The following is a 14,681-nucleotide window of genomic DNA, read 5'->3' on the forward strand; positions in this document are numbered from 1 at the left end:
TTTAAAAAAGCCCTGTTAGACAACTAACTAGTCACCAGTTCTTGGGTTTAGTTTAGCTAATTGATCCTCTGTTAGGCCCCACTCCTTTGTGGTAGTCTGTTAGAGCAAGCACGGAGCCCACACTGGAAATAACTGCACTCCCTGAAGAAATATCATCAACTTTTTTTGAAAAAAGAAAAAAGTGATGTCAGAGAGAAACAGGCAGATGGGTCTACAGTGTAGGCCTATGTTTGAAGGATATGCCCAAGGTGTCAAACTGACTCAGCGGCAAAAACACTAGCTGCCAGAGCTCCTCCACCAAGGATGGGCGGGGGAGCTCTGGGATAGGCCAGACAGTGTTCATCTGCACACACTGCAGTGACACACAACTGGATGATTACTGGCAAAGTTTCCCTGCTTCCCTTCACTGGTTCCTGTAGAACAGGGTAGGTCTTTATTCACTGTTACCATCAATAAAGCAAAAGTAGCATGTGTAATGTTACATTCTATAGGCTAATGTTATACCCTCAGTAGCTAGCTAGCTAGCTAGCTAATGCTACACTTTTCAGGGTTTTGGAATGGGGGGCTTTTGACCTCTCCAGGTAACAAATCAGCCTGAAAATAAAGAATACCTTGCATGTAGTCTGTGGAGCACCACTGTGGTGTTGTTGTTGGGCCCTTGTCGGAGCTGGCCAGTGCTACGCTCTGATTGATCAGCCTGCTTTCAATGGCCGGGACTTAGTGAAGGGTCAATTAAGTTTGAAAAAAGCTATCAAGTTAGGTCTAATCAAGAAAACCCAGCTGTCTACAGGGTGGATTAGTGACTAGGCTGACAGCTTTCTCCCCTTTAATGGAGCAAGGCTAGCAGTTCCCCCCTGCTTCCAGTCTTTGTGCTAAGCTAGGCTAAACATGTTCTGATACCCATCTACTCAATTGCCTCTGGGGAAGAAAGAGAACGTTGTTTCTCCAGTCTTCTCAGTAGACTGTCCATTATAGTCATACTGTAGGTGCGGTGTAAAGTGCGTGTGTGTGTGTGTGTGTGTGTGTCTTTAAGCAGCTCAAACAGTAGAGCGTCTCAGTGTTTGTTCAGTCTGTCAATGAGTAAACCTGTAGCAGGAACAACTCCTCACATACAGTGAACCTGAAGTCACAGCTGTCTGCACCATGGACACAGGTAGGCTTTATACACTATTTTTTCTACTCATTCAGAGCTAGATCATTTACAAGTCAACATGGATATGTTTCCATATATTTCTGTTCGATCTAAACTGACATCTTTAACAGTCAGAGGCTCAGTATAGTTGCCCCGACCCCAGCTGTCTGTAGCTATGAAAGCATGTCAATGTCAAAATGTTAAACGTGAAAAACTTGTCTTAGAATTATGTTATGAGATTTTTTTTTGTCAGACAACTGTTTTTTATTTTGAATATCAGAAATGCCACAGACATTAGGAATAACTAAAAGCACAGATAAGTAATTATAAACAAATGAGACTATAGTCCAAGACACAACTTTGATGCATATGGTAATTATCAAACAATAATATAACTGTAACATATATCATAATACAACATATAAACAGATATACTGTAGGCCTATGTAGAAAACAGCTATTTCACATGTGAATTATAAGACATAACACAAGAACACAAACAACATGAAAAAAAGCATTTTACATGAATTCACATTATGGCACATGTGATTTTGAGACTTTTAATATGTGATAAAATGTGCATGAGCCTATATTGATGATATCAATATCATATCAGTCTGTATTAATACAGCAACATGTAATTCACAGCATTTCACAAAAGCTGTTTGCAAGTAAACCTGCAGAGTTTTGACGGAGACACTTTTTCAAGCCTCTCCGTTTTCTGAAAAGCCATTAAAGTTATTAATTTAGAGCTGGCATCATTCTGAACACACTAACATGGCATGCTAATATGCTATTGTTGCATATACATGTAATATTTAGCATGGTAGCATGTTAGCAATGCTTGCACACTTTAGAGGGGAAAGTATCACCTAAATTATGAATACCAGTACATTATCAGTACAGTACAGTATCTTTCCTCTCTTGCAAGGAGCACCTGTAACATAAATAATTTCCCCTCGGGGATCAATAAAGTATTTCTGATTCTGATTCTGATTCTGATTATCTCCATGGCCTGGGAAAGTTCAATCAGTTAGTGAACATGAGATACTCTCTTTCAAAGCAAAAAAACCAGAGCAGTAAGTCTCCAATTTGTGATGTCATCAAGTATAAAGTCTGGCACTGCTCCATAGACAATGAATAGGGATTTTATGGACCTACAGAATTTTTTCTTTTGTACCCAAATGAGCTTTAGTGCCAATATACTCAGTACATTCGTCTGGGTGCTCTCAGAACCTGTTTAGACATGGTGTTAACATGTGTCTTGGGTAATCTGATTACAAATCAACCCGGTCTCACACAGAAATTGTCGAAAACCGGTGCTTGGTCAGACTCCAGCAAAAAAGCCGTCCTTTCATGTTAGCATGATACGCAGCTGGTTGCTGTTATTGTTTAATGGCACCCAGCAGCATCAGGAGGAAACACCGTGGGACAACAACGGAAGTTAAGGTAGTGGCAGTCCAACTAGGGATGTGTGGTGGATGGGGGTAACAACCACCAACTTTCACCCGGGAGGCCAGTGTTCTAAACCCAACCACGTGTGTGTGTGTTGTTGAAGGAAAAAAATGTCAATTTACGGTGTTTATTTTGAAAGAGACTGTATGCAAACTGTACATTTCCCAGGGTGTGAGAATGTGTTGCACAATTAGACAGTCTAAACTACCATTGTGATTTCATCACTCAAACCCCTTGCCAAGGTGGTCTGGGACACATTTGACCACATATCTTTCGTATTATAAACAGTAATGTGTCCTAATGCATCCCTAACAAGGACGTTATTGGTACAGGACGTGGTTGTTGTTTTGGTGACAATGCGCTGAAAGCTCTATAACTTACCAATTTTATGTCGAATTGGACAGAGTGTTGCATGAACATCCCTCGTTTTGCCCCGTGGAATAGACGTGTTGAATTCTGCTGACTTCAGTTGTACAGCTGTACTGACACAACCACTAATGTGACTAGCAAGCATGCTACAGAGCAGCTAGCAAAAGTGTGGACATAATAAATGTGTATGGGGCAGTACAAAATTGGAACACAGGTGGTCATCTGGAGACACAGAATAGACACAGGTGTGAACAGCTAATTGATGGTGGTTTTATTTTGTTACTTTGGGACAGAGTCAGGCTAGTTGTTTCCCCCTGTTCACAGCCATTATGCCAAGCTGACCAGCTGCTGGCTGAAGCTGCATATCTAATGGATGTATATGGGAGTGGTAGCCTATTTCTCAAAATGCCAGACTTATTTCTTTAGACAGCACTTCTGTAAATGAACAGGCCTATGATTCCTTTGAACCATAGGAATCTCTCACGGTATAACACACCTTCTGATGCTCTTGTGTTTGTTTGACAGGAGTCAGTCCGGGTCATTAACGCACTGCTGATTCACGTCTTGCTGAGCTGAACTGAGAGAGAGCAAGGTAAACATCTACAACACTACTCCATGTTGTTTCTTAAACAAAACTGACATCACATGTCATGTGTGTCCTCATCTTTGAAATATGTCACAACATTGTCTGTTCGGTTTATGGCATTAGAAAGTAAATATGATCTCATGTTTAGTTGGTTGTGTTTACAAACCAAAACGTTCTTCTGCCATTAACATTCTCAGTTTTCTGTGTTTTTTGGCATCTGGGAAAAAGTGGTGAACTTTGTATTTTGGAATTAAGTTTGGCTGTAAGAAAAACATGAGCCTTTTCTTTCAAGAGAATTATTTGTTGCTGAAGAAAAGTGAGTGCTTACAGAGAGAGAATGCAGCCTGTGACCTTTGACCTTCCACATGTCATTAGTCATGATTATATGATGGGGTTAGGTCTCCATAAAACACTAAAATGCAAATGTAGTTTTTAACACTGTGTCACTGTTGTGCTGTTTTGCTCCGTTGTTTTGTGTTGTAAATAAGACTTGAGCATTAAAAGCTGTTTACTGTTTAAACAGTCCTCCTCCTCCTTCTCCTCATCCTCCTCCTCCTCCTCCTCCTCCTCCTCATTGCCTAAAAGCTCTTCAGTTTGATGCACGTTGACAGAAGCTGAAAGCAAACAGCCTGCAGCACATTTTCATGTATTGTCCAATGTTTGTGTACAGCTGTCATCAGGACTTTTTTGTTACATTTTGTTAAGTTACTTTTTAAATGTCTACTTTAAAATGCTGATATTAAAATAAATAATGTCACACTGCAGGGCTCCAATGTCCACTTATTTATTACACAGAGCAGTTGTGCTCAAAACATCACCACCTTGGTGTAATAAATAAGTGGACGAGTGATTTATTTATTTTGATGTCTGCTAACTTTTGGTTCAGCACCTGTCTTTGTTGGTCTGGATGTGCGTGCATACTCCTGCTTTGAAATGCTGCCACTGATAATGTAACGCTTTTGTTTCAGTACTGTTGTTACAGTAATAAAAACACTGTTGATCAACTTGACAGTTAGTTTTCATTTGTAATCACATTTATATTTGCTGCCCAGGTGGTTGGAAAAGTTTTTCCAGCTATTTGCAGAGTGACTCAACAGCAGAAAGATGCTACATATTTTCTACAACATATTGTCATCAGTTTGTTTAACTGTCCCATGGTCACAGGGGTCAGAGACAAATGATTAATCCAGCCTCAGCTGCCTCATGATGCCTGTCCGAACACATTCATGCCTGAAATAAGTAACAGTGTTGCCAGACTAGATTGACAGCTTTCCTTCCTATCACAACTTAAAATCCATCCAATTGAATAAAAACACGGGTAACTAGCTACATAAAAAAATAAAAAGTCATGAGTCTTTCAGTAATGTTAATTTAGTTACTTAATTTAAAAAACAATAGTTTAAAGTAGTCCTAGTTACTGCCAAAAGTAACAGAGATTACCAGGTGGTTAAGGTTAGTGAACGGTGACAGTCATAGTTAAAAGAACCCAACGTCAACTGCTGGTAGGAAACAGGAAGTGCCTGTTACATACATTGTCTGTTTTCAAAGTACACTTCTGTTTTGACAGGAAATGTACAGTTTACATAGACTCTTTCAAAATAAATGCACTACGTCAGTACAACACTGTGAATTGACATTTAACAACATGGTTATGGTCGACTAACGTACACGTGAACACTGGCTTCCCAGGTAACACTCCTCCCTTCTGCCCTACTCAGACTTTCGCCCCCTTAAATTACGTTGTTGCCCCACTGCGACCAGCAGCATATCATGTAGATGTGGAAGGATGGCTTTTTCATTGGTGTCTGAAGCCAGAGGTCACAGCCCAAGCACCAGTATATGACAACTTCAGAGTGAGACCGACTTGACAAATGTTGTTTTGGGGTCCTGAAACAACAGAGTCTGTTTTTTTTCTTCAGAGGACAGGCTGAAAATATGACCATTATTACCATTAAACATTATTACAACAGTTCAGTGTTCCATATATCATTTGCAAAGCATAACACAGCAGGAACTATGTTCATAGTTACAGAGAAAGGACACACAACCATAAAAACCTGTACAGTAGCCTATTTATGCTAATAGCTTTGTGAGGCTACTTTGAGCTAAATGCTAAAATCAGCTTGCTAACATGCTGATGTTTAGCAGGTATGTTTACTATGGTCATCACCTAAGTTTAGCCTGTTAGCATGCTAACAGTTGCTAATGAGATGTAAAAAACATAACAAAGTACAGCTGAGGCTGATGGGAATGTCATTAGTTCTGCAGGTATATGGTCATAAAACAAAATATTGGACATATTAAAATGTTGGCCTGGTGATGGTACAAGATGAAAAGTCAAAGGACCACCAAAGTTATTACAATTCATCCTGAGGGGAACATGAATCACATTTCATCACAGTCCAATAGTTGTTGAGATATTTCAGCAGACTGACTGACTGACACCGGCAGTTACTAGCTATTCCTTTGTTCATGTCCAGTGTCTGTTAAGGCATATTCTAAACCCTGTCGCTATCTTGGGACTCTGATGATGTTGTTTCTTGGTCCACCACTTTGGTCCGGACTGAAATATATGAAAATCCAGATTGAGACACAGGATGGTTTAACAAAATATTTTATAAAGCTAGATGAAGTGATGGCCCATCCCTTGGTGTAGTTGTAGTTGATGAGGTGGGTGCTTTAGGTCAGTGGGTAGGTTACAGAGGAGAAAGTGGGTATACTCTCCTTCCAGTGGCTTTTTGGCTAATAGGTGGGTGTGAATGGCCAGAAACAGAAGTGGGAATACCCTGTATACCTGTGTATACCCTCGACTACGCCACTTACTCTATGGGCAAAAAGTGCAGAATAACACCACACTGGAGATTTTTTTTTCCTATGTGCAGTGTTTTGTTCTACACTTTCTACATTCAGACCCTGCTCCTTGCCTAGCACCTATAGGGCAGCTGTTTCTGCTGAGTCAAAGACCCAATAGATGATTTCCAAAAAATAAAAGTGCTTTCATTAATGTGTAACTGAAGGAGCACAGTGGATGACTGACCGTGCTCATTTGAAATAACATGTATACGATAACAGAACAGTTTATCAATGCCATTTTCTGTGCCTGGCTAACTTGAAGATGTTTACAAAGTGAAAGTGATATTCCAGCATGATGTCACTATGAATATTTGCAATTTAACATGAGCTAATTTTATATCGATTGTGTTTGAGGACATCAGTCAGACTCTTAAAAAGAAAAAAGAAAATCCTTATGTCTGTCTTCTGTAATTTCAGGGGTCTGGACATTGCTAAGTGGTCTTGTAGGTGCATTTTCTTATGTTTTTTGTTTCTTCTTTCAATATAATGTTCGTTTTGAACTGTAAAAAGTGGAGGGGTCCAAGGCTGCCTTTTTAAAAAAACATAGGGGACATGTCCCTGTGTTCAACCATAGATTACACTCCTGACCTCATCAGATTCCAAACAAATTAATTAGTTACCCAAAAAAGGTGAACCTTTCCGCATAATTATTGTAATATGTACAGTTCTTGGGTGTGTTGATTTGAATAAGGTCTGGGTTGTTTGTTCATGGTTGAGGAATTCTGCCACACCATCTGTAAATTTGGCTAGCTCACATTCCTGTCATACACTCAGAGGTTGCACAGAGGTCAACCATCACTTGACTCACTTCCTGTTTTCTCAGCACACCTTAAAACCTCTCTCCCTCTCTTCTTTCATTTCTGTCTCTCTCAGTGATAATGGCAGCCGTCGGAGCAGAGGTCGCTGGGTCGTGGTTCCTGTCAGGAGTGGCTGGTTTCTTCATCCTTCTCGTGCTCCTCTCCATCTTCCTTACAGCACTCTGCAGCGACTGCAACAAGTCAGTTGGCCCTGTACTGTATTTCTGTTTCTGTTAACATATCACACATTCACAGTCAAACCAACAATACAGAGTCTGTCATAGATCTTCTCCCTCTGTGCCATAGAGCTCCATTGCTGGTACCACCTCAAAGTCAACTATTTCTCTCCAGAGTTACTTACAGCACTATTAATTCAAGGAAGGTTACAGTCTCCTAAAATGTCAAATGTTTTCAGAAACATATTTTAGTGACTGTTCACTGTAAAATGAGTGAGTTTGTGACCCCGTCGCCATGTTGGATACAGGGAGTACCTAGCACCACCCACAAGTCAGAACAGCTTTCTCATTTTACAGCTAACAGTCACTAAAATGTGTTCCCAAGGTGAGAGATAGGCAACGCGGTAACCAAATCTTGATACACATTTGATCAGCACTGCCTAGTTTGACAGTTTAAGTACAGTGCACAGAGTGAATGACATGACTGACAGCTGCATTAGAGACTCCTCAACTCTGACTGGTTGTTGCTGCCACACCGTGGTCTTCTTCTTTCAGAACACAGTGACAGTTTTAGCAAATGCACACACAGCTGAACACATGAACACAGTTATTTTCATAAAAGTCACCAACTGGAGCTTTAAGTCACATGCTTCATGTATGTCGTCATTTATTAACTGCCTATTTTTGCTTTTATCCACACAACAGTTGTTACACATAGTGGTTGTTGATGAACACAATAAATCTAAATTTATATTAGAATAATTTGTCACTGTTTAATCAGCAACTCTCTTTAACCCCACTACTATAACCCACAAACTGTCTGTGTGTGTGTGTGTGTGTGTGTGTGTGTGTGTCTCAGTTAACTTAATAAGGAAGACATCCCACAGAGGTTCAGACCACTGACAAAACAAAGCAGTAACCTGTTTCAGATGTCATCAATCCAGATTTTTGTAGTTTTGAAGCACACTGTGATCCAGCCGTTAACATTACCACTGGGAATATTGAAACAAGCGTTGCCGCTCCAGTGTTATATGTTACATCACGTGTTTAAACGTTGGGAGCAGGGGACCAGGGGAGCAGCCTTGCACTCTGACACTGACATCACAGTGTTAGAGTGCAAGGCTGTGGCTATTTCCTGAAAACAGTATGTGCTGGTGCAGAGCCAGTGAAGCCACAGTAAAAAAGGTATTATATGTTTGTCCATATTGCTAGTTTCTAGTGTCTTGTACCTGCTGTGTGATGGTTCAAACTACAGCTAGGACTCCGATTTTATAAGCTTATATTACGTTAGATGCAAAATGTGAATATGCAACTGTGTTTGAACAAACAACAAGAGTTTGTTCAGATGGGGGAGGATCATCAGATATTCCAGAGGTTCATTTGATTTGACATTTGCACATGGTAAATGGATCTGCACTTGTATAGTGCCTTTCTGGTCTCCCGACCACTCAAAGGGCTTTTTACACCATGAGTCACATTCACCCATTCACACACATTCATACACTGTATGAGTACTGACATGCAGTTAAACATTTACCAATAGTGCAAACAGCTTCATGTGCAGAGTTTAGAGATTATACAGACTAAACAGCAGGGGGTGTGATATAAATATGGTGTGTAAACTATTGGTCAATTAGCCTGTACAGTAAGGGGTATGTTAAACTGGAACTTGTCTTGTTCAGTTGCTGTTGTGTTGTTGGGCTCATGTATATACAACCAAGGGTCTTGACAAACTGTCAAATGGTATTATCTAATTATTTACAATGTTGTCAAGACATTATAAAAGTGTAATTAAGTTTAATGCTGTGGTGTGAAATAAAATATGAATAAAATTGACAATAAGGGCCCATCCTAGATGTTTCCTCTGGTTACAGGACTGTGTGTAGTTGTTTAGGTTTTATAAATAATGTTGACCTGATTTGTCTCTTTTTGTTTTGTAGACGTTCTTTTGAGCTGCGAGAGTCTGAGGCGGACAAAAATCCTTCAACTCTTATCAGAGTGGTAAGAGACCTCTGACTTTTGAACTTTCCTGAGTTTTTCATTTGTTCATTTTAACAGTATCCTGTATTATCTGAGAGTAAAGAATACACCTTTAATGTTGTGTTGATTGACAGGTTAAGCTGGAAGAGGCCATGGTGGCGAGAGAGAATCCGATGATCAATGAGATACAAAATGATGAAAAAGGTGAGTTAACTTCTGAACAGTGAACCTGTTTCACCTATAATTTCTGTCTCTTAATCATCTTTCCCTTGTGTGTGTGTGTGTGTGTGTGTGTGTGCGCGCGTGTGTCTGTGTGTGTGTTTTCAGATTTTAATCCTGGTCAAGAAAACACAGTCTCCTTCACTCCTTGGAGGAGCCACTTGGGGGCGCCACAGAACCACCAAGGTCAGTCTGGCTGATCAGTAAACGATAAGACACACAGAGGACATGCATGGGCGGACAGTGGGCCCCTGGGCACATATATGCAGTGGGCCCCAACACCTCTCCTACATGAAACAAGACACACAGATTCTGTGCTGAGTTTCCCTCTTGTTGATGTTGTTGTGTCTCTTTGTAGTTGCTTTGTGTCTCTTTGAGGTCTTTTTGTGTTTCCTTTTAGTTGTGTTGTGTCTCTTTATAGTTGTTTTGTGTCTCTTTGGGTCATCCTGTGTGTCCTTGTAGTTGTTTTGTGTCTCTTTGCTGTCATTTTGTGGTTGTTTCACTCATTTTGTAGTTATTTTGTGTCTTTGCAGTTCCTTTGCATCCCTCTGTGGTCATTTTGGGACTTTCTGGTTAGTATGTGTTAATTTGAGTGACTTTTGCAGGAAAAATGTCACTTCAATTAAAAACTTTGGGCCCCTGGGCCTGTGCGTGTTAGGCCTGTTCAGTAATCCATCCATGCCGACATGAAATACCTCAGTGTCTTTTAGAAAGTTTTTACCATGTCCATTATGTCTCTTCTGTGTCCACTGTGTTTAAACCTCTGTGTTTTAAAGTATATGAAATCACTTAAAACTTATAAATGCAAAGTTGTCCTTTGCTTATTTGTACCAGTACGCAGCTTTAATGTATGATGCAGGTCTCCTTTCTTTTTTCCCTTTGCTTTGTTATTTTTCTTGTATGTATGTATGTCTGATCGGTTTCTTTCTTTCTGCCTCTGTTACGCATTATTTCTTCCCTGGAGATAAATAAAATGCCAGTTTCAACTCAGTTTTTTGTTCCATTAACTGCTGAAATTTTTGCTTGTTTGTTTGCTCTGTGGCTGTGGATGCGTGTGTGTGTCCTCAGATGCTCAGACCAATGGCAGTGCAGCAGTGATAAAGACAGCAAGTGTTTCTGACACTGCAGGAGGTACTTTGCTATTTGTTTTTGATCCCTTTGATCAGTAAAAAGATAGCTTAACATTTTGGTTTTATTATTCTTGACTGACAACACTAAAGAATATAGGAAACTTTGTTACTACATCTCCCATGATGCTCAATTCCCACTGCTTTCTGTGTGTGTGTGTGTGTGTGTGTGTGTGTGTGTGTGTGTATTCAGAGTCAAATCCTAAAGAGGAAACCTCTGTCACGTTCACTCCGTGGAGGAGCCACCTGAGGGAGCCACCTAACCAGGGTCTGGATCTCTGTTTTTGTGACATAACAACTAGAACAAGAACGAGTACATGAATTTATTAGTTAATCAAATAAACAGAAAAATAATTTTCGAGCAAAAATACCAAAGATTTTCTGGTTCCAGCTTCTCTAATGTGACATTTTGCTGCTTTTCTACCTCTTCTCTTATGTGACAATTGTTTTGTTTTTGTTTTTGACTCAGGGAAATAATAAAGGGATCTTTCACTATTTTCTGACACTATATGGGCCAAATGATTTATCAGTATTGGTATAATACATGAAAAATTAATTGGAAGTTGCAGAAAGTTTGGGGGCTGTAAGGTCAAACTAGAGAGGCTGATTGAGAGTCAACATTGAAAAAGAGATGAAATAAAAGACAGGAGGGGAAGACAGGAGAGATGAGTAGGACAAACAGACAGAAACGAAGAGAGAAATACAAATTAATTTTACAGGAATAATAATTAGTAAAATGTTTCACTCTTACAGATCATATCTACCACACCATTGGTGAAGGGCGGAGCAGCAGCGGAGGTGATGCTGACCAGTCATCATTACCAACCAATCAGGAGCAAGAGGAGGAGCACAGCGCTCCCTCTGCAGTGGCGGGGGATTTGATCGACAATAAATCAGTGTATGCACGAGTCAGCAAAAAGGCGACACCGACCACACCCCCTGTTTATACACATGAGGAGGTGCAGGTGGAGGAGGAGAAGGAGTCTTTACCTCCACTGCCTGATAGGATGTCTCTGGAGGGATGACGTGTGAAGTGTGAAAGGACAAAGACTGAAAGACGGCAGCTAAAGGGCAAAAAATGAAAGACTAGGAACAAATGATAAAGGATGAAATCTAAGTGAACAAGGACGAGAAATAGAGATAGGATACAAAAAGATAAAAGACAACAAAGGATGAAGAAAGAAGGATAATGGTGTGTTTCCACAAAACACAATGGAAATTTTTGCCTTGTGTTGCTCGTGGGAATACAGGCACTGTAGTGCCACTGGTGAATATTTGCCCTGAAGAGCTGTTCTAACAGCTGTGCTAACCTAACTGGGGAAGGCAGCTACCAGCTAAAGTAAAGTAAAACTGATGGCTGGAATAAAGTCATGTCAATACGGTAAACACGGAAGCCCCACAATCTGAAGCACCAAGAAAAAAACACTCTATTATTTTTTCATCTTGTCCAGAGCAGCACATTACTACTTAACTCCTCCCATGTTACCTGTCACAATAGACCAACTAAAATTACTCAGAGCATTCTGCTAAGAAGCAGCTCAACAAAAACAGTGGCATGCAAAAGTTTGGGCACCCCTGGTCAAAATTTTGTTTACTGTGAGTTGTTAAGTCAGGAGAAGACGAATTGATTTCCAAAAGGCATGAAGTTGAAGATGACACATTTCTTCAGTATTTTAATGATGTTTAGGTCGGGGGACTGTGAGGGCCATGGCAACACCTACAGCTTGCTCCTCTTGAGGTAGTCCATTGTGGATTTCGAGGTGTGGTTAGGATCATTGTCCTGTTGTAGAAGCCATCCTCTCTTCATCTTCAGCTTTTTTACAGATGGTGTGATGTTTGCTTCCAGAGTTTGCTGTACTATAATTGAATCCTTTCTTCTCTCTAACTGTGAAATGTTCCCTGTGCCACTGGCTGCAACACAAGCCCAAAGCCTGATAGATCCACCTCCGTGTTTAACAGTTAGACAGGTGTTCTTTACATGAAATTCTGCACCCTTTTTTCTCCAAACATACCTTTGCTCATTGTGTCCATAGAGGTCTATTTAACTTCATCAGTCCACAGGACTTGTTTCTAAAAATCATCAGGCTTGTTTAGATGTTCCTTTGCAAACTTCTAATGCTGAATTTTGTGGTGAGGACACAGGAAAGGTTTTCTTCTGATGACTCTTCCATGAAGGTCGTATTTGTACAGGTGTATCTGTACAGTAGAACAGTGCACCACCACTCCAGAGTCTGCTAAATCTTCCTTCAGGTCTTTTACAGTCAAATGGGGGGTTTGATTTTATATGAGCAGCTCTCTTGGAAAGTTTTCTTGGTCTTCCAGACCTCAACTTGACCTCCACAGTTCCTGTTAACTGTAATTTCTTAATTATGTTATGAACTGAGGAGACACCTACCTGAAAACACTTTGCTATCTTCTTATAGCCTTCTCCTGCTTTGTGGACATCAGTTACTTTAGTTTCCAGAGTGCTAGGCAGCTGTTTAGTGGAGCCCATGGCTGCTGATTGTTGGGACAAGGTTTTAGGAGTCAGAGTATTATAAAGCCATGAAATCTGCATCATCTGTTCTTTCCTAATGATAATTGTAAAGAAGAAAGAGCCCTAACAAGCTAATTAAGGTCTGAGACCCTGGTAAGTTTCCTGAGAGCTCAAATGTCTTGGGGTGTCCAATCTTTTGCATGGTGCTCCTTTTCTTTTTTTGCTCTAAAATTGTACAAAACAAAAACAATACACTGATCTTGCTTAGAATGTCGAAATACTTATTTCATCTTTAACTTCATGCCTTGATCAGTTTATCTGCTACATAATTAACTGTAATTAACACAGTAAATACATTTTTGACAAAGGGTGCCCAAACGTTTGCATGCAACTGTAGCTTAAGAGGTATCAGATACATATTTTCACAACTTACAATATAGTCCTATGGCTTCACTCACTTTTCTCTGAGCCCTCTCCTTTTTGTTCTGTCTCCATACTGATGTTGAGTTGAAGAGCTTTGGGTGTCACACAGAGGGCAACAATAAGTTATTCCACCATTTCTGATTCTCAGTGAAATCAGGAGGATCTCAGCCAGATCTCAACACTGATAGGCTTTTGCAACACAGCGTCACGTGAATTTCTTGTACAAGTTGAAAATTTTTAACTCATTTCATGTCATTCACATGCAGTACAAAATGCTTGCTTTGCCAACGGCGTGAACGCACCGACAAACAATCAAACTTAAGATAAAGGACAAAACACCGAAACATATAACTTACATTTGTGCTTCTAAAAATGCTATCCAAGTTAATTATTAAACATAACGGGATGAGCTTATCCAGTGATTTGGCATTAGTGACATTAGTTGGAACTTACTGAAGATTTAGAACAAATCAATCAAAGAAATAAAAAGAAAAACAACACATGTTATTACATGTTCTTACACTGTATGTAAGGACTTTTTTCAGGCTTTACACGTCTTGACTTTGCTTTTTGTGTTGAGATTTGATTTTAATGTGGCATGGTAAATTATTGTAATGACCCCTGACTGCTGAAAGTGCAGATAAGATGTATATTTTTCTATAATAAAGCTATGCAGTTTAAAAAGAGAGAGCAATCTTGCAGTATTACCGGACATTATTTCATCATTTCATGTGAGAGTGTATCACCAGATTTCTGATCAGTGGAAGCAAGTTTGGAATAAAGTTACAACAGTTAGAAATCCATGATGAGTCAGTCAGTGAATTCAGATGATGTTGCTGTGTCATGAGTCGATGACGTCCAAATGTAATGTAACAATGTAACAGTGCCCTGTGTCTGTGTGTGTGTGTGTGTGTGTGTGTGTGTACGTGCGCTGGAAAACTTGTCAACAGGCACGTTCACCGCTTCACTCAGCTGACTCAGAGAGCTGAGCATTCACTGAATGTGCGCATTCTAGCAGATGACAGCGGGTAAGACACACAACTTTTAGTAAGAAAGGCAACTCCAGTTCAGGGTGGAAGTCAGCCAAG

At 40.1% G+C, this 14,681-nt stretch overlaps 1 protein-coding gene across 5 annotated transcripts; it reads left to right on the forward strand.

Moving 5' to 3' along the window:
* The first annotated feature begins 241 nt into the window (after nucleotides 1-241).
* si:ch73-204p21.2 (uncharacterized) lies at nucleotides 242-14,279 on the forward strand. 5 transcript variants are annotated; one of them, XM_050073629.1, is made up of 11 exons: nucleotides 242-425; nucleotides 1,037-1,153; nucleotides 3,482-3,548; nucleotides 7,269-7,392; nucleotides 9,309-9,369; nucleotides 9,483-9,552; nucleotides 9,676-9,753; nucleotides 10,101-10,139; nucleotides 10,636-10,698; nucleotides 10,888-11,007; nucleotides 11,448-14,279. In XM_050073629.1, exons 4-11 carry the CDS (start codon nucleotides 7,274-7,276, stop codon nucleotides 11,717-11,719), a joined length of 822 nt encoding a protein of 273 aa, XP_049929586.1. In that variant the 5' UTR covers nucleotides 242-425; nucleotides 1,037-1,153; nucleotides 3,482-3,548; nucleotides 7,269-7,273; the 3' UTR covers nucleotides 11,720-14,279. The 5 variants fall into 5 exon arrangements, with proteins under 5 accessions (XP_049929586.1, XP_049929744.1, XP_049929667.1 ...); XM_050073787.1 differs by having other exon boundaries at nucleotides 1,116-1,153; XM_050073710.1 differs by lacking the exon at nucleotides 1,037-1,153.
* The last annotated feature ends 402 nt before the right edge of the window (nucleotides 14,280-14,681 follow it).

This window comes from Epinephelus moara, chromosome 1 (assembly GCF_006386435.1).
Source record: "Epinephelus moara isolate mb chromosome 1, YSFRI_EMoa_1.0, whole genome shotgun sequence".
Lineage (NCBI taxonomy): Eukaryota > Metazoa > Chordata > Actinopteri > Perciformes > Serranidae > Epinephelus > Epinephelus moara.